General features: G+C 39.6%; 1 protein-coding gene across 9 annotated transcripts; it reads left to right on the top strand.

Moving 5' to 3' along the window:
• The first annotated feature begins 5,399 nt into the window (after nucleotides 1-5,399).
• Znf322 (zinc finger protein 322) lies at nucleotides 5,400-21,217 on the top strand. 9 transcript variants are annotated; one of them, XM_032884731.1, is made up of 5 exons: nucleotides 5,569-5,675; nucleotides 6,419-6,500; nucleotides 7,466-7,554; nucleotides 11,589-11,662; nucleotides 16,850-21,217. In XM_032884731.1, the coding sequence occupies exon 5, from the start codon at nucleotides 17,012-17,014 to the stop codon at nucleotides 18,209-18,211; it is 1,200 nt and encodes a 399-aa protein (XP_032740622.1). In that variant the 5' UTR covers nucleotides 5,569-5,675; nucleotides 6,419-6,500; nucleotides 7,466-7,554; nucleotides 11,589-11,662; nucleotides 16,850-17,011; the 3' UTR covers nucleotides 18,212-21,217. The 9 variants fall into 9 exon arrangements, with proteins under 9 accessions (XP_032740619.1, XP_032740621.1, XP_032740616.1 ...); XM_032884728.1 differs by lacking the exons at nucleotides 5,569-5,675; nucleotides 7,466-7,554 and adding an exon at nucleotides 5,400-5,478 and having other exon boundaries at nucleotides 6,416-6,500; XM_032884730.1 differs by lacking the exons at nucleotides 5,569-5,675; nucleotides 7,466-7,554 and adding an exon at nucleotides 5,418-5,478.
• The last annotated feature ends 5,211 nt before the right edge of the window (nucleotides 21,218-26,428 follow it).

Genomic DNA, 26,428 nt, shown 5'->3' on the forward strand with positions numbered 1-26,428 from the left:
ATCCTTTTGCATTAGGGTAGAACGTTCTATAAATATCCGTTAAGTCCATTTGGCTCATGACTTCTCTTAGTCTGTCTCGTCTCTGTTTAATTTCTGTTTTCCATGATCTGTCCATTGATGAGAGTGGGGTGTTGAAATCTCCTACTATTATTGTGTGAGGTGCAATGTGTTTTGAGCTTTAGTAAGGTTTCTTTTACGTATGTAGGTGCCCTTGTATTTGGGGCATAGATATTTAGGATTGAGAGTTCATCTTGGTGGATTTTTCCTTTGATGAATATAAAAGTGTCCTTCCTTGTCTTTTTTTGATGACTTTTAGTTGAAAATTGATTTTATTTGATATTAGAATGGCTTCTCAGCTTGCTTCTTCTGATCATTTGCTTGGAAAGTTGTTTTCCAGCCTTTCACTCTGAGGTAGTGTCTGTCTTTGTCTCTGAGGTGTGTTTCCTGTAGGCAGCAGAATGCAGGGTCCCTCGTTATGTTATCCAGTTTGTTAATCTATGTCTTTTTATTGGGGAGTTGAGGCCATTGATGTTGAGAGATATTAAGGAATAGTGATTATTGCTTCCTGTTATATTCATATTTGGATGTGAGGTTGTGTTTGTGTGCTTTTCTTCTCTTTGTTTTGTTGCCAAGACATTAGTTTCTTGCCTCTTCTTGGGTATAGCTTGCCTCCTTATGTTGGGCTTTATCATTTATTATCCTTTGTAGTGCTGGATTTGTAGAAAGATATTGTGTAAATTTGGTTTTGTCATGGAATATCTTGGTTTCTCCATCTATGTTAATTGAGAGTTTTGCAGGATACAGTAGCCTGGGCTGGCATTTGTGTTCTCTTAGGGTCTGTATGACATCAGTCCAGGATCTTCTGGCCTTCATAGTTTCTGGCGAAAAGTCTGGTGTGATTCTGATAGGTCTGCCTTTATATGTTACTTGACCTTTTCCCTTACTGCTTTTAATATTCTTTCTTTATTTTTGTGCATTTGGTGTTTTGACTATTATGTGATGGGAGGTGTTTCTTTTCTGGTCCAATCTATTTGGAGTTCTGTAAGCTTCTTGTATGCCTATGGGTATCTCTTATTTTAGGTTAGGGAAGTTTTCTTCTATGATTTTGTTGAAGATATTTACTGGTCCTTTGAGCTGGGAGTCTTCACTCTCTTCTATACCTATTATCCTTAGGTTTGATCTTCTCATTGAGTCCTGGATTTCCTGTATGTTTTTGGACCAGTAGCTTTTTTTCCGCTTTACATTATCTTTGACAGTTGAGTCAATGATTTCTATGGAATCTTCTGCTCCTGAGATTCTCTCTTCCATCTCTTGTATTCTGTTGGTGAAGCTTGTATCTATAGCTCCTTGTCTTTTCTTTTGGTTTTCTATATCCAGGGTTGTTTCCATGTGTTCTTTCTTGATTGCTTCTATTTCCATTTTTAATTCCTTCAACTGTTTGATTGTGTTTTCCTGGAATTCTTTCAGGGATTCTTGTGTCTCCTCTCTATGGGCTTCTACTTGTTTATTTATGTTTTCCTGGAATTCTTTCAGGCATTTTGTGATTCCTCTCTGTGGCTTCTACTTGTTCTCTAAAGGGAGTTCTTCACGTCTTTCTTGAAGTCCTCCAGCATCATGGTCAAATATGATTTTGAATCTAGATCTTGCTTTTCTGGTGTGTTTGGATATTCCATGTTTGTTTGATGGGAGAATTGGGCTCGATGGTGCCATGTAGTCTTAGTTTTTGTTGCTTGGGTTCCTGCGCTTGCCTCTCGCCATCAAATTATCTCTAGTGTTATTTTGTTCTGCTATTTCTGACAGTGGCTAAACTGTCCTATAGGCCTGTGTGTCAGGAGTGCTGTAGACCTGTTTTCCACTCTTTCAGTCAGTTATGGGGACAGAGTGTTCTGCTTTCGGGAGTGTAGTTTTTCCTCTCTACAGGTCTTCAGCTGTTCCTGTGGACCTGTGCCTTGAGTTCACCAGGCAAGTCACTTGCAGCAGATAAGTTAGTCTTACCTGTGGTCCCGAGGCTCAAGTTTGCTTGCCGGGTGCTGCCCACGGGCTCTCCGCGGTGGCAGCACCCAGGAAGAACTGCGCCGCCCCTTCCGGGAGCCTCCGTGCACCAGGGTTCCAGATGGCCTCCGGTGTTTTCCTCTGGAATCAGTAATGTGTGTAGAGAGCAGTCTCTTCTGGTTTCGCAGGTGTGTCTGCCTCTCTGAAGGTTTAGCTCTCCCTCCCACGGGATTTGGGTGCAGAGAACTGTTTATCCGGTCTGTTTCCTTCAGGTTCCGGCGGTGTCTCAGGCAGGGGTCCTGCCTCTCCTGGGCCCTCTCCCACGGGAGCCCAGAGGCCTCATACAGTTTCCTCTTGGGCCAGGGATGTGGGCAGGGGTGGGCAGTGTTGGTGGTCTCTTCCGCTCTGTAGCCTCAGGAGTGCCCACCTGACCAGGCTGTGAGGTCTCTCTCCCACGGGGTCTGGGAGCAGAGAGCTCGATAATTTTCTTTTAAAACCTTTACTTTGTGTACATATGTGGTGTGTGGAGGTGAGTGGACATCATAGTATGTCCTGTTTTCTACCTCCTGAGGGCTGAGAATCAAACTTGGGTTTTGAACCTAGGCCACAGGCATGTTTATCCCCAGAGGCACCTTGTCTCTTGTCCCCGCCAGCGGGGACCCAGTTATTCAGGGTCCCAAAGAGGCTTTCTACCTGTGGGCCAAAATGGGGGTGAAGAGAAGAAGGAGACCAAGCAAATTCTATTGTCAAGGTCTCGTTTATTGGGATGAACGTTACAGCTTTTAAGGCTTTCAGGTAGGGGGAGTGACCTTTGTGAAATATGAAGGAGGGGGAGATGAGGGTATAGGCAGTGATAGCTGGAGGCAAAGAGGTCTGGTGGTGGAGACACTGGGTGTTGACTGAGGAGATAACTGGTTTCTGCTAAGGGAGCTCAGGCATCCCTTGAATGTTATCTTCCTGTGCTGTAAATTCATGGGAGAGGCTTTCATTCAACAATCTTAAGACTTATGGCAGTCATCTTAGGGGTGAGTCTCTGTGGCCAAACAGCCCAGACTCACCTAGTCACTTTGAGCCATGCAGTCAAAAAGCGGCTAGGCCCAAATCCAATATGGCTCCGTGCAGTCTCTAGCTTATATTCTTCATTTCTTTTAAGATGACGTTTGCTTCTTTGAAATAACTGTAACTCGTTTCCATCCCACTTCAATTCCATCTTATTTCTCCTTATAATCTTTTACCTCACACGTAATTGTCTATTCTTCTCTGAACTCTTGCAGAATGCTAGCCAATTGCCCCATGTCTATGCTCTCACACTATTGTTTACAACTAAACACTGACATCTGCAGTTCCATCCTAGAATGTGAGCATGAGACTAGCCAGCTCAGGACTGAGGTGACCTGTGTATTTGCATTGTATTGTAATGCCAGGTGAACCAGAGAATAGCAATAAATGTTCAGAGACTGAATGCACTAACTACTCTGCTTGGGCTGATATTTTTATGGTAATTGATTAAAGAGGCTCAGCACTTATCATGCCTTCTTAATGTCCACTCTAGTATTTCCCTACAATACTCTGAGGTAGCCATAAGTATACCAATAATTTGACTCTGGTATCATTAGTTCAAATCGGCTTCCCATTATTAAATGTGTAAGTTGGCAAGTTAATCTCTTTGTTGACAGTAGCTGTTAAGAGTCTATGCATGGACCTTGGTAGCTCTAACAAGCTAGGCTCAGCTACAAGCAGTGAAAGGGATTTACTCAATATGGTCATACTGGGAAGAGGAATGAGTAAAGAGGTTCGACCACTCTCATGAGATTCAGATTTTCTTTTAAAGGTCATGTGATATGCATAAGTAAGGAGTCCTGGTCATCATTAGTAGTCCCACTCATTATAGTTGTGTGAAATCATGCTCTAACATTCTCACTGGCTGGCACCAAGGCCCTAGTCCTGTTCTTTTCCCCAGCAGAAGATTTCTGCCACAATTGCAATTCTTGGAGCCCATTGTCTCAACAGTCTTATAGTTGAATGGGGTGGCACAAACATCTTCTCTCCTGCAATTACATGTGTACATTTCTTCCTAATATAGCATACACAGCTAATTCCATAACATGATTAGAATTGTGTTTGGTACATCTTGCACTAAAAACAGTTAATAAAATGTTATTTAAATATTAAAATTAGGGCTAGAGAGGGTTTTTATTATACATACATATCTGTATGTATGTGTGTGTGTGTGTGTATGTGTATTTTAAACTTATTTATTACTGCGTGTGCCTGTCAGAAGACAACTTTTGCGGTCAGTTCTTTCTTAAGACCATTTGCTCTTGCAGACGACCCTGGTTCATTTCCCAGCCAGCAACCACATGGTAGCTCATAAACCATGCATTATTGCAGTTCCAGGAGATCTGACATTCTCCAAGAGCGCTCACACACACATCACATATCTGCTGGTAAAATACCCACACATACAAAATAAGTCTAAGGAAAAGAAAAACCTTAAATATTAGAATGACACTGGTGGGATTTTTTTTTTTTTTGCCTTAAATTTTTTATTTAAAATAAGCTGCAGCAACTCTGCAAATTCTGAAAACAGGAATTAGTGAATCCAGAACACACAGCTGCCATCCTCAGTCCCTAACTCTTTAATTTAACAGCCAATCCAAATTCTTCACCAGACCAGAGAATTCTAGTGCTCATCTTCCCCATAAGGGTTTTTATTATACACACATATGTGTATGTATGTATCTATGTGTATATTATATACTTTATTGTTGCTTATGCCTGCCAGAAGACAACTTTTGCGGTCAGTTTTTTCTTTCCACTTTTGACATTGGTTCCAGGGATCAAATTCAGGTGGCCAGGTTTGAGCAATAAGCACTCTCCACTCCTCACTCCCGACAGGAGCCATCTCGCCGGCCTACATCCTTTTTTTTTCCAAGGAAGGAGGATGTTGACTATTCTTTTTTGTTTTTTCCAAATCTCAATTCTCCCTCCTAGAATCGCAATCAGAAAGCACAGAAATCCTTCCAACACTGTTTCCCCGCAGCTTTCTCCACGCAAAAAGGCCACGCCGCTGCTCCCTTTTCAAAGCTTCTCATCCTTCTCCTCTGCATGCGTGAGTGACAGCTCTGCAGAGAATTCTCCACTTCTCCTGCTTTTCAGGATATTTAATCTAGGTCCGCAGCATCTATCCTTGAGACGCTATTCCTGACTCCTGATTTGAAGAGCTGTGGAGAAAAAAACAGAAGTCCAGAGCACAGTACGGGGCGCCGGGTACAGTTTCAATTGTGAGTACCACAGTATAGGCCTGCTCTGGAATCTCAAATTCCAGGAGGTGAAAAGGTAGTTTGCAGACCCAAAAGATCCAGGGCGCAGGCGCGTTCAGGCTCTGCGGTGGTTACGTACTTTGAGGCGTGGCTACACCTCCCAGACCCAGCTGGTGAGAGCGATTTGCGTTGGCCTTGTAACGCGGGTGGATGGGTTCTCCAGGTTGGTATCCTGCGGTTGGCTTGCTGACCTCTTGGCCTCTTCGTCTTTCGGCCCCACTTTCGTTCCCTAAGAAGAGGTGAGACCGAACAGGCTCCCGGAGTGCAAGGCCCCGGAAGCTCTGGCTTGAGGGTCCAGTCACCGGAAGTGCCGCCCCGGGCAGCGGAGTAAGGGAGCAGCGGTCCTCGCGGTTCTTGGCGGTGAGAGGGTCGGGGCCGGGCGCGGCTCCCTTGTTGTCACGGTCAACGAAAAGTTGAGAGGAGAGCCTGTAAGACTGTCCTGGAGGTAGTAATGGGACCAGGCTCGAATGTAGTCTTTAGCCTTCCTGAATGTCTAGAGAACCATGGGCAATGGGAGGACCCTCCCCCAGCCTTAAGGGCGGAGATTAGTTGAGTTGCCCGGGAATCTGCCGACTCTTGTTTGCTCAAAGCATTCCATAGTCATTTATTTTTAGCAATCTTGGTCCTATGTAACTTTGCATTCATGTATCGGATTCCTGCAGTTTTTAGTGAGCAAGGAATGAATCCTTCATCTCAGAAGTTAAAATTATAATGTCTTATCAGTCACCTGAGCGTTTGGGAGGTAGAGGCAAGAGGATAGAGAATTCAAAGCCAGCCTAAACTACAGAAGACCCTTCCCCGTCTTTGCAGCAAAAATTAAGGGATACAAAAAGAAGTAGCAGGAGAAAAACAAGGCCTAGGGCTTTGTTCTGAACTTAAAATCTCCCAGCTAGAAGAATTCTTGTTATTTTGTGTAGAGCATGTCAGAAAGAAACTGCTTCTTGAAGGAGAAACGGTATAAGGAAACATTAGAATGAAAAAAATTTGCTGAAGGATGATGTCTGGATTGAAGCGTGCATGGGACATTATTTAAATGACCTGCTGTTAAAAAAAAAAGGTAAGCTTGCAGTCATGTTCAGCATTGTTGCTTTTTCCTCTAGCAGAGGGAAGAATTAATTATTATGAGTAGTTCTGGATTAGAGACCTTGTGGATCCGAAAGAATAAGTCTTTGGGTTCTTGTTAAGGTAAGTGGCACATATCTGTTTCTATATTAATATGATTTGGGGATAGGGATGGGACAAGAAAGAAGGTAAAACATACTTGGGAAAAGGAAAAAAGATCTTTCTGGTGGCTAACAGAGTGAGTGGCCTTTTGATAACCTACTTTTCTAACAAGCATGTATATTCACAGTAGGTTTGCAACAATTGTCCCTCTTTTGATTTGCCACACAAAGAAGGCAGTGTGCCCAATGCTCAGGCAGGCTCTAGGACGGTTATCTAAACCCTGGCTCTGTTACTTAACTGGGTAACTAGGTAACTGCCATAAACAACAGGTTTTCTATCAATAAGATGCAGACATTGGTATTAATATCTGATTTTACAGTGTTCTTGGGAAGGTTAAATGTCCATAATCCATGTAATTAATGAAAATTGAGGCAATCCCTAGTCTGAGGCTATACAGCAAGCATGGTTTTTAAGACAGTACTTTAAATATTTACTGTTTGCTCATCCCCTATATTTTTTAACTGAGAAGATTCTTGAGCACTGAAGTTCTCTTGCTCAGCCTATTTGAACTTTTGTCTGCTCTTTGCTTACGAAATGCAATCTGATGTTCCTCATGAAAAAACAGAAGTCCTCCCTTCCTAGGAGATGGGTAAAGGACGCATTTTAGAGACAGTAACCTGGAGTAAGGATTTGGAGGATGAGTTGGTGTTTGCCAGACGCACATTGGAGACTCAAGGATAATGCTTCTTTTTCAGTGTGATACTTGTTTACTTGTTTTTCTTTTATTGTTTAAATGTTGCATATATTGCAGCAACTAAAGACAGTATCCTAACCCAGGTAGACTTTATACTGTAGTGGGAGAGACAGACAGGGGACCTCACATAAAGTACATATCATAAAGTTGGATAGTCATGCTGAGAAGTAAAGTGCTGTGAAGGGACATAAAGTCCTCCAGGTAAGGTAGTCAAGGTGTGCTCCTTTTTCAGGTAGTGCATTTCAGGCTGCTACTTGAATCATATAATGGAGAAAGCTGCATGGAGGAACAGTTGGGCAGAAGAAACAAGATTTTTCTGAGGTGCCCATGAGGATGAAAATGGCAGAAATTCCATAGTATGGAGGACAGTGAAAACCTTGGATTTTATTGTAAATGTATTAAACAGTATTTTAAACTTGGAAAGTGTTAAATTCTCTTTTGAAGATTGACAGCCAGATCATATTTTATTTGCATAGGCAAATTGTTTCCTGGTTTAAAATTGGTTTTCTGTTTGTTTTTCTTGTGTAACACAGTTTCTTGGCTATTGAGAGTAATTGTGATGTTTTGAACTGCTAGTTTAATGAGATAACTTGATCCATTTCCCAGACTGTGAGCAAACTCAGTTAAAGAACTGAGGCAGAAGGATTGGAAGTTACAAAACTAGCTTGGGCAACCTAGGGAAAACCTTTCTCAAAATGTAAAAAGGATAGGGCATATAGCTCAGTGGTTGGTTATGAAGTGTGTGCAGCCCTTGAGTTCAATCCCTATCACCATGAGACAAAAAACCAACATAATGTATTTTTGTTTGAGCATTTCTATATATTAGCTCAACAAAAAACTTATCGTAGGCTGCTTTGCTTACAATATACCATGTATATACCATGTCTACTGATTCCATTCAGTGATGAATGGTATCTAGAACCTGGAGTCTTAGTATTTAATACTTACATTATTGCTGTACTTGACAGCTGACATTATTAGGATAAAAACTCCTTTTCATGTGTACACTATACAGCTTCTATATATGATATAAACTGTGACCTCATTCTGATACTGCCCTTTAATTCTCGCTAACCACAGTATAGAGTTCATTCTAATCATGTTCTTTTCTATTTATAATTTCCTTCTGTAACTGTGGAGAATCTATGTCCCATTATTCAACTCTGGTATATATACCAACTATAGGAAAAGCCCCCTAACTAGGGTTCACTAATTGTATAGATACAATTTCGGAGGCTGTGTGTGCCTCTAATTTGAGTGCTGGGGGTGAGAGTCTGAGGCAAGCAGATCAGAGTTCAAAACCTGCCTTTGCTATATAATGTGCCAATTTCTCAAAAAAAAAAAAAAAAAAAAAGTAAAAGAAAATTTAAAAAAATATTGTCTTTAGCTGAGTTTATATAGTCTCATACTATGTAAGAGTTATTTTTTTCTTCTTTTGGGTGATGGTGTTATTTGTTTGAAACAAACTTTCAGTTTGTTTTGAAATGAGGTCTCAGTTTGTATCAAAGCAGACTTGGAGTTTTATAGCCAAGACTAGCCTCAAATATTCGCCAGTTCTCTTCCTTATCTCCCAAGTACTGAGATTATGGTTGTGAGCCACCACACTCAGCTGTCATTTGCTTTCATGTGCCATTTTACAGCTCTCCCACCTCCTGCCTCCTTAGCACTGCATATGCTGAGAACATATCAGAATGCTATCCCAGGCCACCCATTTATTTCTGTTAAATACATGTGTATGCAGAAATGTGTTCTTAGAGAAATGTGGCACTTCATCCTTTGATTCACATCAATTCTGTCATTTTAGGTTTTGATCCTATTCTCACCTATCTTGTGTGATCAAATACATTAGTTTCTTATTTTTTTCCTAATTTATTTTTGACCGAGTCAATAAGTACATGTTTTTAAAAATATTTTTAAAATATAGTTTATATTTTTAAATATAGTTTTCTAAATTTCTGAATTCTGCACAAAATATAGCATTTGCTTGCACTTTAAAATTTTTACAATTGGATTCTAGTGAGTGGTGGCCCACGCTGCTCTTAATTCCCAGCATTTGGGAGACAAAGTCAGGTGTGTTTGAGGCCAGCTTGGTCTACAGAGAGAGCTCCAGGACAGCCAGGGTTACATAGAGAAACTGTGTCTTCAAAAACCAAAACAAAAAATATTTTAAAAATTTACAATTGGAGTTGGAGAGACAGCTCAGCTGTTAAGAGCATTTTCAAAGGACCCAGGGTGAGTCCCAGTACCCACTTGAGCTAATACTAGATTGTAACTCCAATTCCAGAGGATTTGATACGTTTATTCTGGTCTCTTTGGGCGTTGCAGATATATGGTGCATGTTCGTGGTGCATGGTTTGAATGACAACGGCCCCCACAGGTTCATATTTGAATACTTGGTTCCCAGGTGGTGGAACTGTTTGGAAAGGATTAGCAGTCATAATGTTGGAGGTGTGTCACTGAGGCTGGGCATTGAAGTTTCAAAATATGTCATTCCTACTTAGCCCTTTCTGCCTTCTACTTACAGATCATGATGTAAGCTCTCAGACATTCCTGATATCATGCCTTTGTTCTACCATCATGAATTCTAACTATCTAAAATCATAAACTAAATTAAATACTTACTAATTGCCTTGGTGTCTTAGCACAGCATTAGAAAAATAAGACAGTGCATATACATTTGTGCAGGGACGAGGACTCATACATATAAAATATAAGTAAATCTTACCAAGCAAACAAACCAAAACAACTTTACAATTTGGGCTGGAGAGATGGCGTGGCAGTTCAGTTTCAGACATCCTTGTCAAGTGGCTTACAACTGCCTATAATTCCAGTACAGGGGAACCCTTTTCTGGCCTCCTCATGCACCTGTACACATATAACATACAAAGACAGAAAGAGAAAAAAGTTATTTTGGTATGGGTGTTTTGCTGGTTAGTTTTATGTCTATTTGATACTAGCTAGAATCCTTTTAAAAGAGGAACCCTCAGTTGGGAAAATACCTCCACCAGATTGACCTATGGACAAACCTGTGGTGCATTTTTTACATTGATGATGTGGGAGGTCCCAGCTAACTGTAGATGAGGCCGTCCTTGGGGGGGGGGGCTGGGTGCTGTAAGAAAGAATGTAGGCTGTGCAAGCCATGGTGTGTGCATGCAGCACAGTAAACAACACTCCTCCATGGCCTCTGTATCAGCTTCTGCTTCCATTTCACCAGTGCTCTTAACTACTGAGCCATCTCTCCAGCCTCACGTGCTAGTGATTGTTAACCAGAGGTCTTTACATTCTAGGCTAGAACCATGCTGGATTTTTGTTGGTGGTGGTTTTATTTTGTTTTTTGAGTCAGAGTTTCACCAAGTTGCCTTGACTGGCTTTGAACCTGTTTGGTGGCTCAGACAAGTCTTGAACTTTTACGATCCTCTTTCTTTATTCTCCCAAGTAGCTAGGATTAAAAGCCTCTGCCCCCAGGCTAGGCAAAGTACCAGTATTTTGATTTATAACTAAATTTATAAGAGGTAGAGAGATGACCCAGTAGTTTAGAGCACTTGTTGCTCTTGTAGAAGGGTTCCATTCTAAATACCTATATGGTGGCTCACAGTGCCAGGTGATTCTCCTCTGCCCTCTTTGACCAGGCATGCACTGTTGCACATACATACATGCAGTCATAGAGGTAAACAAAACATTCACACACATAAAACAAAAAGTACTTTTTTTTTTTTTTTTTTTTTTTTTTTTCGGAGCTGGGGACCGAACCCAGGGCCTTGCGCTTGCTAGGCAAGCGCTCTACCACTGAGCTAAATCCCCAACCCCACAAAAAGTACTTTTTAAAAGTACTTTGTTCTGTTCTCTAGTTCATTGATTTCCAAGTTTATCTTCATTATTCAACTTAATATTTCTCAGTATTTGATCTAAGAAGTTTATATTTAATTGTTTAATTCTTTTGTTTTTCTTCCAGTTCTTGTACACTTAACGGTTATACTTTCTAGAGTTGAGTCAATGAGATTACAAAAGAAAATTTGTTTGCTTTTTTTTTTAAAGATTTTTTTTGAAATTTCATTTCATATATATGAGTGTTTTGCCTGCATATATGTTTATGCAGCATGTTCATGCCCAGGGCTTCTGTACAAGGGTATTGGGTACTTTAGAACTAAAAGTTCCAGGTAGATGGTTGTGAGACACCATGTGAGTGGTAGGAATTAGACCTGGGTCCTCTGGAAGAGCAGCAGGTGCCCTTAACAGCTGAGCTATTTCTGCACCCTCATTTGCCTTTCTTAAGGAAAATGTCTATTCACTGTTAAATCAGTTTTGTGTAAATGATGTAATATAAAGGTTTTTTTTTTAATACTTGTGTTTTACAGAAAGCCGTTTTTTTAATTTTGATTTTTCTCAAGACCAAAAAGTGAATACTACCTGTCATCTGTCTACATTATTGGTAAGCTACATTTTCCTTCAGTCTTATAAAATGGACCTTTTTCTTTTCAGACTGCACCTCACCGGAGTATGTGGGAAATTAGATTTTTTTTTTTAAATTCTAGTTTTTAATTATTTTATAATATGTATTGGTGATTTGCTTGCATGAAAGTCTGTGCACTGTGTAGGCCTGGTTCCCATGGGAGCCAGAAGAGAGTGTTGATGCCTGGAACTGGAGTTACAAAAGGTTGTGAGCTGTCATATGCTGGGAATCAAACTTGGGTAATCAGGAAGAGCTGCCAGTGGTAACTGCTGAGCTGTCTCTAGCCCAAGAAATAGAATTCCTTTGAAAATCCATTTATCACAGCAAGGGCTTCTTAAACACTGTTTATATACTTAGTACTACTCTACTAGGGAAAGAACACTAAAAGCATCTTTCTTATATATAACAGTATACAATAAGCTAATAAGTGAATTATAGAGTGCATTAGAGTGTGATAAGTGCTCTGGGAAAGGATAAGACAGGAAAAGTGATAGGTAGCTTTGTCACTGGAGAGTCACAATATTAAGTAGAGTGGCTGGCAACAGTTTGATTACAAAATGATAAATGAAAAATTAGTTATTGGGGTAATAAGAGAGCCAAAGAAAGCCAAAGCCGGAAGAAAGAAAGCATAGATCCCAAGTAGAGTATGTGTAGAAGAGAAACAGTTTGGGAAGCCATTGTGGCTGGATTAGACCCTGTAAGAAGACTGAGAGAGAAGTCAGGCAGTGGCAGAGAGTGGCAGGGCAGCTCCAGCTGGGACTCTTGGGCTATTGTGAAGATTTGAGTGGAGGAGTAAAATATTGAAAGAACAGAAGTACGTAGTCTGACTTTCTGTTTTAACAGGATTGTACTGACTGCTGAGTAGAGAGGGTAGCATTACAAAGATGGCTTGTTAGTTTATTAGAACTTCTATTAAAAGTATACTATTGTCTGAGTTCTTAAGGATCCAAATTTTGCTCATTTTCTTTTCTTCACACTCAGAAGACTAGAAATCCAGTATTAGTTTTCTGGAGGTCACCTTGCCTTACAACAGCTGCTTTCTCACTGTGTCCTCAGTCTTCAGTCTGGATGTACTTCTTTGCCAACTCTGGGTATCCTAAGCTCTTATTAGAGGAACATTAATGGAGTGATTCATATGGTCTCAGTCATTCTTTAAAAGATCATATGGCCAAATATATCACATTCTGAGATGGTAGGGATTAGGAATGGCACACAGTTAGGCCTGTAACAGAGAAGAATCGGCTAAGAAGTAATTATAATAATCCACAGAAGAGTGGTTTGAACCAGATTATAGCAGCAGAAATCAATGAAAAGTGGTTGGATATGGATTTATGAAGTTTTAAATGAAGCCGACAAATTCTTGACAGTTTGATTGTGAGGTATAAAACAAAAGCAAATGCAGGGTAATCTTTCAAAGTTTTGGATGAATTGAGAGTTTTCTGTAAGTGTAAAGAAGACCTTTGCTTGCTTACTTTGACTGTAAGCAATATTGGATTCTAGACAGGTTCTAGGCTCTCATTTTTGTAAACTCAGCCTCATAAAAGAAAGTAGGAATAATATTCTCTGATGTTTGAGGATTCAAGGATTGCTTGTGACTTGGGACAAAGCATGCTCTTTGCTGAAGACATTGTTAGTGATTTTTCTGATAACTTTCCTAAAAGGCCTCTGGTAAATAGACAAGCAAATGAGTGTTTGATGTGGATTCCTCCCACCAGGCGGTCCTGTAGCATTCTGACACCCACCATGAATAGACAAAGTGAACTGGGATTCACCATCTTGGTTAGAAAAACATAGAGAAGTATCTGCTTTTGTGATAAGGGTGAGTATTTTATTGCCTAACTAGGGTTCACTTGATAGGTCTATTTGCACTTCCTAGGATACTATCATGTGAACAGAGAAAAAGGGCTTACAGTGTGAGGAGTTTCTCTGTGATGCCAGGAGACATCTGAATGACAGCAGCTACCATGCAGAATGTTGAAACTCTGGATACAATCACTGTTTAGCACAACTATGCTATTTATTTAGTTCAAATTTCTCCAAGACTATTTGCCTTTCCTCATACTCACTAGCCTTATAGCACATTGGTGTCTCACTCTGTCCATCTGCAGCACAAAGCTACATTTTCTACACATCTGTTTGCCTAGTATTCAGTATTCTTTGAAGCTAAATTTTAAAGCTTTTCCAAGTGACTTTAGGAACACTGGCAAATGTTTATAGGTATTTTTTTCTATTGATTATAACTCACTGCAATAAGCAAGAGCAATGTCTTTGCTTTTCATAAGGAAATAATAAAAATTGCTGAATGAAAATTAGAAAACTGGAGTTAGTAAATTGATGAAATAAGAATTCATCTGTTGTGGGGTTGGGGATTTAGCTTAGTGGTAGAGCGCTTGCCTAGCAAGTGCAAGGCCCTGGGTTTGGTCCCCAGCTCTGGAAAAAAAAAAAAAAAAGAATTCATCTGTTGTATCATTTGCAGAGGTAAACATGATTGGAGTGTGCCCCTGAGATCCTTTTGGGCTGTTTTCTTCAAGTTCTGCTCGATTTTATTTTTTAGTGTGCTATATTTGTGAGCCTTCCCATTTGCTAACATGCTATTTTTTGTGAGTTTTGGTATTTTTTTATTACAGTTTTATATGTAGGCTCTAGGCCATTAACTGTTTCTTGAATATTTATGAAATTTATGATAAATTTTGAACATTCTTTCAAGAAAAATAGACTTAAAGTTATACAGGAGTCTGTAGATGCCAAATAAGATGATCTGTTGTAAATATGAGAATTCACATGTACCAGGTCTTGTCCTAGGTGTTAAACAGCAGTGAACAAACTGAATAAACTGAGTAATAGTAATGGAAACGTGTGTGGGGATTCTTGTCTATTGGGCTCATATTGAGTGGTGAAAAATCAAATAGGAAGATGGAAAGGGTGAAATGTGAGTTGGGATGATGAATAAGGTGGTCAGAAAAGACCCCAGTGATAATGTGTAACAGTTGAGCAAAGATTTAAATGAGGTTAAGAGAGAAGCTTTGAAGACAATGTAGAGAAGTCCTTAGGCAAGAGAGGGTGGGAGAGATGAAGGACACGAAGACCCTGAAATGGAAATAGTTCTGCTTGCTTGAATCATGGCAAAGGCCAGGGTGTCCAGAATAGGGGAACAGTACAGAAATGACTCAAGCTGAGAGTTAAGGGTCAGGTGTCCTTGATGTTTACAGTTTTCTAAAGGAATCTGGGTACAAGTTAGGGGTGAGTGTCTAATTGGAATATATATGTTCCAGAAACTAGAAGTCAAGAACCGGAGACAGTTAATAGATGGTTTTTCTTTTGGTGAGTTATAATATAAAGGAGAACAAAACAGAAAGAGAAGTTTGAGGCTGGTGGTTGAGAGGACTTGCTTGTTGGTTGTGCTTTTTGGTTTTGTTTTTTAAGAAGAGAAAGGATAGTCTCTTTATTAACCACAGTGATCCTGTAGAAGGGAATAAATTGATGATGCAGGAGAGTGATGGCAGAATGGCTGTCAGGATGCAATTGTGAAGAAAACAGATGGAGTCCCAAACATAGGTGAAATTTTGTGGGTTGAACAGCAGCAGCTTGGCGTCCTCAGTGAGAGTAGGGAGCAAGCTGGGCTTTAGCACACCTACAGGTGGTTTGCTAGGTGTTGGCAGGAACACAGGCAAGGGTGCTGTTTGGCTTTACACTGATGGGTGATGAGTATGCTTAAATCTCGTTCTGTTTGCTCACTTTGAATCTCTTACTAAAATAAGTTGAAAAGTTATATCACTAAATAAGTCAGTGATGCTTTGTGAAAAAGGTTTTACACAAGACAATAAGTGTAAAGAGGTGAGAAGACGTTCATCTTCAGTTTGTTCACTTCCTAAACAAATGGGTCTGCTTATCAGACCTGCCCTAATTTCCCAACTGAAAGGATTAGAAAAGAAGATCCCAAGTTAACTTTTTGTTTATTTACTTATATGTGTAAATGTGTGCACATGGAGGTCAGAAGGAAACCTGTGGGAATCAGTTTTCTTCTTCCTCATGTAAGCCCAGGGGATCAAGCTCAGGCCAACAGACTTGCTGCTTCTCACTGAGCCATCCTGCAGGCACAGAGCCATGGTTTTTAAAATTGCCAGGTTCATAAAAGAATGAGTTCCTATTGCTAGTTTATCATGTATAACGTCTGTCATGTTTGTAATAGCAGAGGAGAAAACCACAGATTGAGCATCCCTCAATCCAAAATTTTAAAATATGAAGTATTCCGAAATTTGAGATATTTTGAGTGTCAAACTGATGCTATGAAAATTTCAAATAACTTTGTTTTATTCACAAAATTATTAAAAATGTATGAGGTCTGGTCAGATGGGTAAAAATGCTTGCCATGGAATCTGATCCCTAGGGTGCACATAAAGGTGAAAGAAAAGACCAAACCCCTCAGAGTTGTCCTCTGACACCAGTGTGTGCTGTGGCACGGGCATAATAACAGGGATTTGTTTTTAATTTAAAAATACTTTATGAGGGGCTGGAGAGATGGCTCAAGGGTTAAGAGCACTGTCTGCTCTTCCAGAGGACCCAGGTTCAATTCCCAACATCTACATGGTAGTTTACAATTGTCTGTAATTCCAGTTCTAGGGCATCAGATACCCTCACACAGACACAGGCAGGCAATAGCACCAATTCACATAAAAAAATTAAAAAAAAAACTTTTATGAATTTGTCTTCAGGTCCTGTGTGTAAGATGAGTATGAAACATGAATGAGTGTTGTGTTTAGACACGCATCCCATCCCCAGAGCAACTCTGTATATGGAGGTATTTCAAAATCTCAGATCTAAAAATTTCTGTTCCAGGTATTCTGGATCTGGTTTGTGTAGAATTTCCAGTTTACCCTCCCCTTTTCTAGTTCTCTCCCTCCCTTTCTTTGCATTTACTCAGTGTGTGTGCAGGGGTAGGTAGGTGCTGCATGGCATTGGAGGACATGGTACAGTTCTCACTTGTACCATGTAGATAGGTTGTAAGAATAGAACTCAGGTCATCAAGTTTAGCAGCAGGCATCTTTATCAACCAACCCATTTCACCAGCCCCAGTAAAGAGTTTCTCTCAGTCTTTATTACAGTGATTTTGGTTTTGGGACTTATTAGTTATAGAAATATAAGTAATATTTCTACTTTATCTCATAGGTTTGGAGGTACCAAGTATATGATGCTGGAAAATTTTAAACACAAACTGCTAATGAATGAAAGGCTTAAAACAGATATATTTTTTAAGCTACCAGAAAAATGACTATGAAAACGGGGATCAAGAAGACTGATGGAAAACAATTTAGGAGGAAACCATAGAAAATGTACACTTCAGAAGAGAAATGTAACCAGAGAACTCAAAAAAGGAAAATACACCATGTATGCCCTCAGAAGGGGAAAAAGATTTATATTCGTGTACATGAGATTACTCAAATAGATAATCAAATATATCAGTGCCTTGAACGTGAACAAAACTTTTGTGAAAACTTAGCACAAATGTGTGAAAGAACATATACTGGGGAGAAACCTTATAGATGTGATATGTGTGAGAAAACCTTCATCCAAAGTTCAGATCTTATTTCCCACCAGAGGATCCATAATTATGAAAAACCTTATAAATGTAGCAAATGTGAGAAGAGCTTTTGGCACCACTTAGCCCTTTCAGGACACCAGAGAACACATGCAGGTAAAAAGTTTTACACCTGTGACATCTGTGGCAAGAATTTTGGTCAGAGCTCTGATCTGCTTGTCCATCAGCGAAGCCATACAGGTGAAAAACCTTATCTGTGTAACGAATGTGATAAATGCTTCAGTCGAAGTACAAATCTCATAAGGCACCGAAGAACTCACACAGGTGAGAAACCATTTAAGTGTCTGGAATGTGAAAAAGCTTTTAGTGGAAAATCAGATCTTATTAGCCACCAAAGGACTCATACTGGTGAAAGGCCCTACAAATGCAATAAATGTGAGAAAAGTTACCGACATAGGTCCGCCTTCATTGTGCATAAAAGAGTTCATACTGGAGAGAAGCCGTATAAGTGTAGTGCCTGTGAGAAGTGCTTTGGCCAGAAATCAGACCTTATCGTACACCAGAGAATCCACACAGGTGAGAAACCTTATAAATGCTTGGAGTGTATGAGAAGTTTTACTCGGAGTGCCAACCTCATTAGGCACCAGGCAACTCACACTCATACTTTCAAATGCCTTGAATATGAGAAAAGTTTCAACAGTAGCTCAGACTTTATTGTACATCAGAGAATTCATATGGAAGAAAAACCACATCAATGGTCTGTGTGTGAGAGTGGCTTCCTCCTAGGTATGGACTTCGTTGCCCAGCAGAAAATGAGGACTCAAACAGAGGAGCTCCATTATAAATATGGTGCATGTAATAAAAGCTTTCATCATAGCTCAGCCCTTCTTCAACATCAGACAGTGCACATTGATGACGAATACATCTGTAATATGAGTGAAAAAGGGCTTGATCTCAGCTCTCATGCATCAGAAACCTCAAGGATGTCTTGACAAGTCACATAACTTTAAAAATATATTTATATATCAGAATTCAGTAAGAGAAAGACTCCTAGGTAAATTTCAGATTTCCCTTCGATCTCAGACTTCATTGGGGTCCAGAGAAAGAGTCTACAGTCTTGGGAACTGTAAGAAAAGCTTTATTGTAGAGAGTGGCCATGTCAGGACACCTTTATTGCCACACTTGGGAAGAACTCCACAAATTCTCTGGGTTGGAAAACCTTCCTCACAAGATTCATGCAGGTAGGAAGCTTTACAATGCAGTATGAGAGCTGTCCAGTAGTGTTAAGCCCTCATTTTTACAAGACAATTCACACCAGAGAACAACCATATAAATGTTTTGTGTTGGTAGTACCTCAGACAGTATGTATGCCTTATTGGATATCAGAAAATTCACCCTGGGGAGAAGCCCCAGACATTACAGGAAAATGCTTCTAATAGAACTTTGATTTTCTTACCCTTCAGAGAAGCCATACTGGGGTAAATGGATATTTGAGTGTGGCAAAAACAATTGTTGGAGAGTCATACATGGGTTTGCATTCTTCTAGACAAAAATCAGAGTTCCTGAATGAAGAAAACTTATTAATTTTCAGCACTTGGGGCATATCAGGGTACTCACATTAGTGAAAACCCATAAATGCATTGTGTCTGAGAAGCTAGAAAGAAGCTCCTATCTAGTCGGGCCCCAGAGAACGAGTTCTACGGAGGAGTTGTTCCAGTAAGAGATCTAATTGTGGGTGAGAATCTGTATATATGCTGTGTATGCAAAGAGCTGTTCTCATAGTTGAACCACATTGTGGAAAAAAACAACAAAAAAAAACAACAACAACAACAACAAAATGAGTTGTATGGAAATAATGTCTTAGCAACCCAAAAGCTTGTTCTGGAGGTGCTGGGGCAGGTCAGCATGGATCTGGAGGGTAACTCAGGTAAAGATGCTTTTCTTTTGTCTCAACCACTTGATGATTGCTTTAGTTTTACTTTAAAAAAAATTCATATATCCAATAAAGGAAAGAATGTAATCTTGTGTATAAGTAGGGCGTGGTTTATTGTTGGATTCGGAAAGCAGTGCTTTGACTTTTGCTTCCCATTTTTTTTTTTTTTCTTAAAATCTCTTGGCCAGAATGAGAATGGTGTGTGGCTAAGAAGCTCAGGAGTACTCAGTTTGGGTTAAAATTCTTAGTACTTTCCCTTTGGCGTGACCATCCTCAGCAAAAAGCAGAGCACTCAGTTCTTTCGCTTAGTGTTGACATCTGCCCTCAGAATTGTCCCAACTTGTCTAAAATTGACCTTAAAATTTCTTTTTGAGTTATCACTGGGGCCATTGAAATTTCATATTTATAGGTTCATTTATTTTCATGTAAAAATAACAAGTTTTAGGATACTGGTGAAGATAATAATATTCAGGTTTTTGTGACTTGCTTCATCTCTTTTAGTGATAGATACTGTAACAGCTGGCTTAAAGCAGAAGGAATAGGGGGCAAATTGTAAGCCAGAGAAAGTAGAGGAGAAGGACACTGATTTTGAGGGTCCTGACTCTAAAGCTAATAATGTTCTTCTTCATTCTATTATCCTGATACTTTTAGCAAATTAAGCTTCATAATGACAATTTTTTCATTTATTTCAGTTGTATCAAGGAAAGAGAAATACAATTTAATTCCAGGGAAAGGATTACAGTCAATACAATATAAGGTATATTCTTGGTTTGGATTGCAGGATTCTAAATGTTAGAAAAGTAGTCAGCGTATTGACCTGAAGTATAAGGATAAATATGTGTTTCTACTTTAGTAGGGTAACTGATTGTCTTTCATATTCTTTGGATAGCTCATGACCCAAGCATCTGTCTAATGGTTACTTCTCATTTGCTTTCTTTGACTTAAAAGACTTAATACAAATATTTCAAGTTCTTGTATATTTGGGACTATATGGAATTATAATTTTATTGCTAATCATCATCCTGGTTTTGTTGCAATCTGTTTAGTGAACCCCTATAGTCCAGGGTATTAATGTTTGGAGTCACAAAATTGGTCCAGTGGTACCTTACATGTGGCTTAACCTAATAATTGTTTAATAATCATAATCTTAAGGCCAGTGAATTTAGTTCAGTAAAGAATCAGGTTCAAATATTTTTCCTTTTAGAAAATTGATTATGTTGGTTGTTTTGTTTGTTTTTGTTGGTTTGGTTTGGTTTGGTTTGGTTTTCTGAGACTGGGTTTCTCTGTGTAGCCCTGGCTGCCCTGGAACTAGCTATGTAGACCAGACTGGCTTGAAATCTACAGAGATCCTCCTGCCTCTGCCTCTCTAGTAGTGGGATTAAAGGCATGCACTACCATTACCTGGCTCTGTGTCAGATTTTTTGATCTACCATGTTTCAGTGATTTTTTTTATAAATAATTTTAGTACTATGAAAAATTATCCATTGTGATAAATACAGATGAGATGTATATTTTTCTCTTTAGGGAAAATCATGCCTATCACTAGCAAAAGTTTGAAAATTGTGATTCTTAACATAATACTGGGTATATGACAATATAAAATATGACAATATAAAAAAAAGTCATAATAGACCATGGAGAAAGAGGCAAAGCTTAAAACATTAGTAGGTTGGTAACTTACCCTTCCTTTAGCCTGTCTCACTGGTAATTGTCTATAGTCTCAAATTAAATTAACAGTGGACAATTCCTCAAACAGAGCTTTGAGGATGTAAAACAGGCCTGAGGCCTTTTAACTGTGATAAGAAGGTGTTGGTATTACATAACATAACCTGAGGTTGGAGAGGACCACATGGGAGCCTGTAACCAAAGCTAGAAGGTAACTTCTGGGATGGAAGGAGGTTCCCTTGAAGCAGTGCCAACGCAAATCTACCTCAGGTAAGTAGTCAGAGTAACTTTTTCAAGATTTCAGACCAAATGAAATAAATTATATTCCATCCATGTACACCTCTATGCTTATTGTTTCTGTTTACCTTTAATTCTTAAATAAATATTTGTTCTGAAAAAATTAGATTTTTGTCTCCATTATACTATGAGAAATTAACATGTCTTTTACATTTGGGTACTTGATGATGCAGTGTGTAGTTGGTTGCCATAACCATAGGACAAGGGCAAAGGGCAACATTCTTTGCCAAAATATTACAAGAAAGATCTCTAACTCAATGGCTAATAGTCTTCCTCTCTGAAACCTCTTGAGCATAGCTCTCAGTACTACTGTCTTCCAAGCTCTTAACTATGATGGCCCATTAGGCTCTGCTTATAGAATTCAACTACCTCTCAAGTACAAAATCTCCAAATCTGCCACATTCCTCAGAAAACAAAACAACCCTCATGGTCAGGTTTGTCACAGCCATAGTCCTAGTACCAAGGTCTGATTGACATACATTTAGATTTCTGTGATAGCATACCATGACCAAGGCAACTTATTAAAGAGTTTAATTTGACTTACAGTTTCAGAAGCATAGAGTCCATGATAATGGAGACAAGCAGCTGAAAACTCATATATTGTTTCACAAAATTTTAGACAGAGTCTTTTGAAACCTCAAAGCCCACTCCATGCAAAGTGGGACACACTAAACTGCATTTACTCTGTGCTTAGTTGGATAATGGCCTTGTGGTAAGTACTGATACAGTGCTTGGGGTGGGAAAACGCAGCTTAAGATGTGGAAGGTCAAAATTGGGGTTCCTTGATTCCCGGGTGGATGTCTAGTTTCCATTGGAGAAACAGGAGTCAGGAACGGAGGGAGGGCCAGGTCCATGGGCCTGTGATGAGCCCAGGGGCTGGTTGTTGAAGGAGAAAGACAGAGTCCTTGATTTCAAACTGTTATTGATTGTTCATCAAGGAAAATAGGTATATGCCATCTCCTCAGGGTGGACCAGAGATTAAATAAATACCTTTTGCAGGGAGGACTGTCCACAAAGGGAAGTATATTTGCTAAACCCTCAGGGTCTACCTCATTAGCATGGAGAACGCTATTGTGATATAACAAAGGTCATGTTCCTAGGTAAGGAGTGTGGTCAGATGACACGGACCTGGTTGGAAGCAGGTGAAGCTCTGGGGCGAGGTTCTGGGGTTTCCAACCCACTCAACCTTACCAAGTTTCCTGGCATGGTCCATTCCTCTACAACACATTTGTTCCAATAAGGTCATACTCCTACTTTTCAAACAGTTCCACCAAATGAAGACTAAGTGTTCATATAAATGAACTTATGGAGGCCATTTTCATTCAAACCAGCACAACCAAGGTAAGCTGAATGTGGGTTCCTTGTAACCATGTAAAAAGCAGGCACAGTGGTGCTTGTGAAACTGTTAACTGAGGAAGCAGAGATAAGAGAATCCCTGGAGCTCACTGGCCAGCCAACCTAGCCAAGTTGGTAAACTCTAGGTTCAGTGAGAGATCTTGTCTCAAAGTTGAGAAAGAGATTGAGAACACTGAAGCATTTTTTTTTAAGATTTATTTATTTTATGTATGAGTACAGTGTTGCTGTCTTCAGACACACCAGAAGAGGGCATCCGATCCCATTACAGGGGGTTGTGAGCCACCATGTGCCTGGGAATTGAATTCAGGACTTCTGGAAGAGTAGTCAGTGCTCTTAACTGCTGAGCCATCTCTCCGGGCTCAAACATTTATTTCTGGTCTCTGCTTTTGCACACATACCAAGTTTTAGTGGGAGTAAGGTGAGTATGTTTGCTTACTTGTTTGTTTAGCACTTAGAGGGGAAGATTAGGAGTTTTTCAGCTTGGTCTCCATGAGATCTTCAGTATAAAAGTTTAGAGGGTCTTTGGTAGTGACTAGTAACATCAAATTGATTAAAATCTAATAAGAAGTGACTCTTTAGAGTAACTATTTGGAACCTATTTTGTACTCTTTTACATCTGTTTTGAGTTACTAGGAAGTCTTAGCCTCAGGTTCATGGTTTTATAATTGACAAATTGCTAAAAATGTGAAGCCTTTTAGTGCAGATCACTAAGTAGACTCTTGAACCCAGCATCTCTTCTAAATAGGCACCTTAGAAGTGAAGGGACTAGGGACTGCTTTGAGAAACATGGCAGTTGGTTCAAAGGCAGGAAGGCCTTAGGAATTATCTAAGGAAGCTTAACCTGCGGCAGTTCTTTTTTCTACAATAGCTGCTTTCTCATCTGTTTGTGCTGACGCCCTAACCTACACTTGGCATTTAATACATACTCATTGCTCCCTGTGGTTATCTGTTCCACTGGAAAATAATATCTGGCAGTCAACAGCCCTGGCTACTTTCTTCTTCTTTCAAGGAAATTAGGGCTTTGAGTAACTGAACATGTCAAACCTTCCTTCCTCTTATCCAGCTACATTGTCTTCAGAAACCTGAATCTTCTTTCATAGTCTCAGCTGATTCATTTTCTTTGAAGTTTTTCCTATCTTTATAATGTGTCTAGATGGCCTTCAATTTCCTGTTGAAATTTTTTTTGTTCTACAGTTTACCCTTCCCTAGAGTTCACTAACTTAAAGTATTCACTATCTTCATTTCTAAAATATCCTAAATACAACTGCTATTTGCCTTTGAACACAAGTGTAATGTGTAGTCTCCAGCCCAGTATCTCAGTTGCCTCCACCCCACCCACCCCTCATTTTCCTGTACTTAGCAACATAGAACAATATGGATTCTCTTTACCTTAAGCCAGAGTTTCAGCCCAGCCCTCAAACTCATTGTAGCTTAAGATGATCATGAATTTCTTTAACTACTATTTTTAGACACACATACTCCCATCCCCCTGTGTGTGGTGTGTGTGTGTGTGTGTGTGTGTGTGTGTGTGTGTGTGTGTGTGTGTTTTAAGTGTTTTGCCTGCATTGTATGTCCATTACATGTTATATGCATGTCTGGTGTCAGAAGTGGTCAAAAAAAAGCATCAGGATACCCTGGAGCTGGGGTTACTGATACTCTTGCCTGTTTCCCTCGTGCTTGCCACCACATCAAATTTATGAGATGCTGAGGCTCAACTTAGGGTTTTCTGTATGCTAGGCAACTAAGCGCTGTACCAAATGAGCTGTATCCTCAGCTACACTGACTTTTTCTTAACTCCCCTGGCACACCCCTCCCCATCTCAAAGGTTTATGCTCTCATATTCAGTTTCATTCTTATTCCAGAAACATTCAGGTGTGCTCATATCTGAGTAAATCCTTCCTGAGCACAGGGGACCAGTTTCTTGGTTAGATAAGATTATGTGACAAAGATGTTATAGCCTGCTCAAATTGCTTGCAAAAAGATTCCATTTGTCCAGACCTAAGCTTCTGTATTATAAGATGGGGATAAGGAGAAGACCTTGAGGTAAGGGCCTAAAGGCACCCCTTAGGAACTTATCCTGGGATGGCAGTCTATATGAAAATGATTTTAGTACTACAGTTTGAAAGATGTGAATTCCACCAACCACCAGTGAGTTTTGGAAAACTCTACAAAGACTGAACAACAGCACCTGGTAAGCCGTCTCCAGCCAAAAGAAGTTTAGAGATAATGGTTTAAGAAGTGAAATCTCTGGCAGTTTGTTGCATTATCAAAAAACTAAATAAGCAAACATATTTTATTGCTGCCTCTCATTAGATAGAAAGCCAGAAATATAAATATGTTTCTCTTACCCAGTCACAAATTTGGCTCTTTCATCATCTCTGTTTACTCTTACTCCTTTAGTGTTGTTTGGTTCTCCTGTATTCAATGTTGGGTTTCTTCCCTTTTCTTTTTTTGTGTGTGTGTGTGTGTGTGTGTGTGTGTGTGTGTGTGTGTGTGTGTGTGTGTGTGTGTGTATGCCTGTGTGTGTTTATAGGCATGTATATGAAGGTGTGTGTGTGTGTGTGTGTGTGTGTGTGTGTGTGTGTGTGTGTGCCTGTGTGTGTGTTTATAGGCATGTATGTGAAGGTGCCCAAGGAGGCCAGAAGGTATTGGATTTCCTGGAGTTAGAGTTATAAACAGTTAGGAGCCTCCTGACATGGGAGTTAAACTTGGGTCCTCTGGAAGAGCAGCAAGTGCTCTTACCATTAAACCATTGTTCTAAAGCCTTATTGTTTGTTTGTGTGAGACAGAGTATCACTGTAAAGAATGGCAAGATGAACCAATGCCAGAGCCTCATCGGCTGTCTGTTGGGTTACCCTTTCTAAACATCACATGTCCTCTCAAGTGTCCATTTTAGCAAAATATCACAGGCTCTTTTTCCAGGCAGCTTCAAAACAAACAAAAACTATCATGTCTGTTCTCAGGAAAACATTCTTTTACATGTCTTCTTCAGTATAACATCTTCTCAAAAGACAGTTTCCAGAAAAACATCCCATAACAACTAAATCTCAAAAATTTTTTTCACTTCACTTTCTTTTACCACCAAATACTTAGGTATGAGTGTCAGTGGGGTTCTTATTACACATTGCCATGTCTAAGGAAGGTCGTGTGCATTTTCCACTGGGTCATCTTGGGAGGCATATGATATCTAAGCTTATTTTTTTACATCTTTAAACAAAGGTAGTTTTTTGGTTTTGTAATAAGTGCTAAATGCTAAGTTACATTAATTATGTATGGAAAATTTTTAGCTTCTTAGATTATCCTTGCCTAACTGTATTTAGTAGTTGCAAAATGGGAATTTCCCATTTCTGTAATTTGTCTTAAATTTACTAGTCTTACATAGATGCAGGATTTTTCCCTAACTCCCTGTTTTTTTCTTACGTATTGCTGTGGACATACAGAGTTTCATTGGTATATTCCACTGTCATCAATCGTTTCAATGTTTAAATTACAGTAAATGTACTAGTAGAGCCCCCTCACACTTCCTGTGTGTTGGTATGGGCATGTCCCTAAAACTCATTTTATTTATAGCATGTACAGTATTCAGAAAGCCCATTCTCTCTCTCTCTCTCTCTCTCTCTCTCTCTCTCTCTCTCTCTCTCTCTCTCTGGTTCCACATGGAGAGGTTTGAAGAGAAGAGGAAAGGAAAGGCCGGCCATGAGCATGTGGAGGGAAAGGGGGGTGGGTGGATGGAAAGAGAAGGAACAGGAAAGAGGGAAGAACATAGAGCAAGAGAGCCCTTACTCCTGAAATTTTACAGTCTTGGATTGACCATTCCTCAAAAAAAAAAAAAAAAAAAAAAAAAAAAAAAAAAAAAAAAAAAAGAAAAGAAAGAAAGGAAGGAAGAAAAGCTCCAGTTGATGCTTAGAAACTGAAATTTGAGTGTTAGCTTTATTCACTATTTGTGGGGAATTGGCTA

The sequence above is a fragment of the Rattus rattus genome, chromosome 14 (genome assembly GCF_011064425.1).
Source record: "Rattus rattus isolate New Zealand chromosome 14, Rrattus_CSIRO_v1, whole genome shotgun sequence".
NCBI lineage: Eukaryota > Metazoa > Chordata > Mammalia > Rodentia > Muridae > Rattus > Rattus rattus.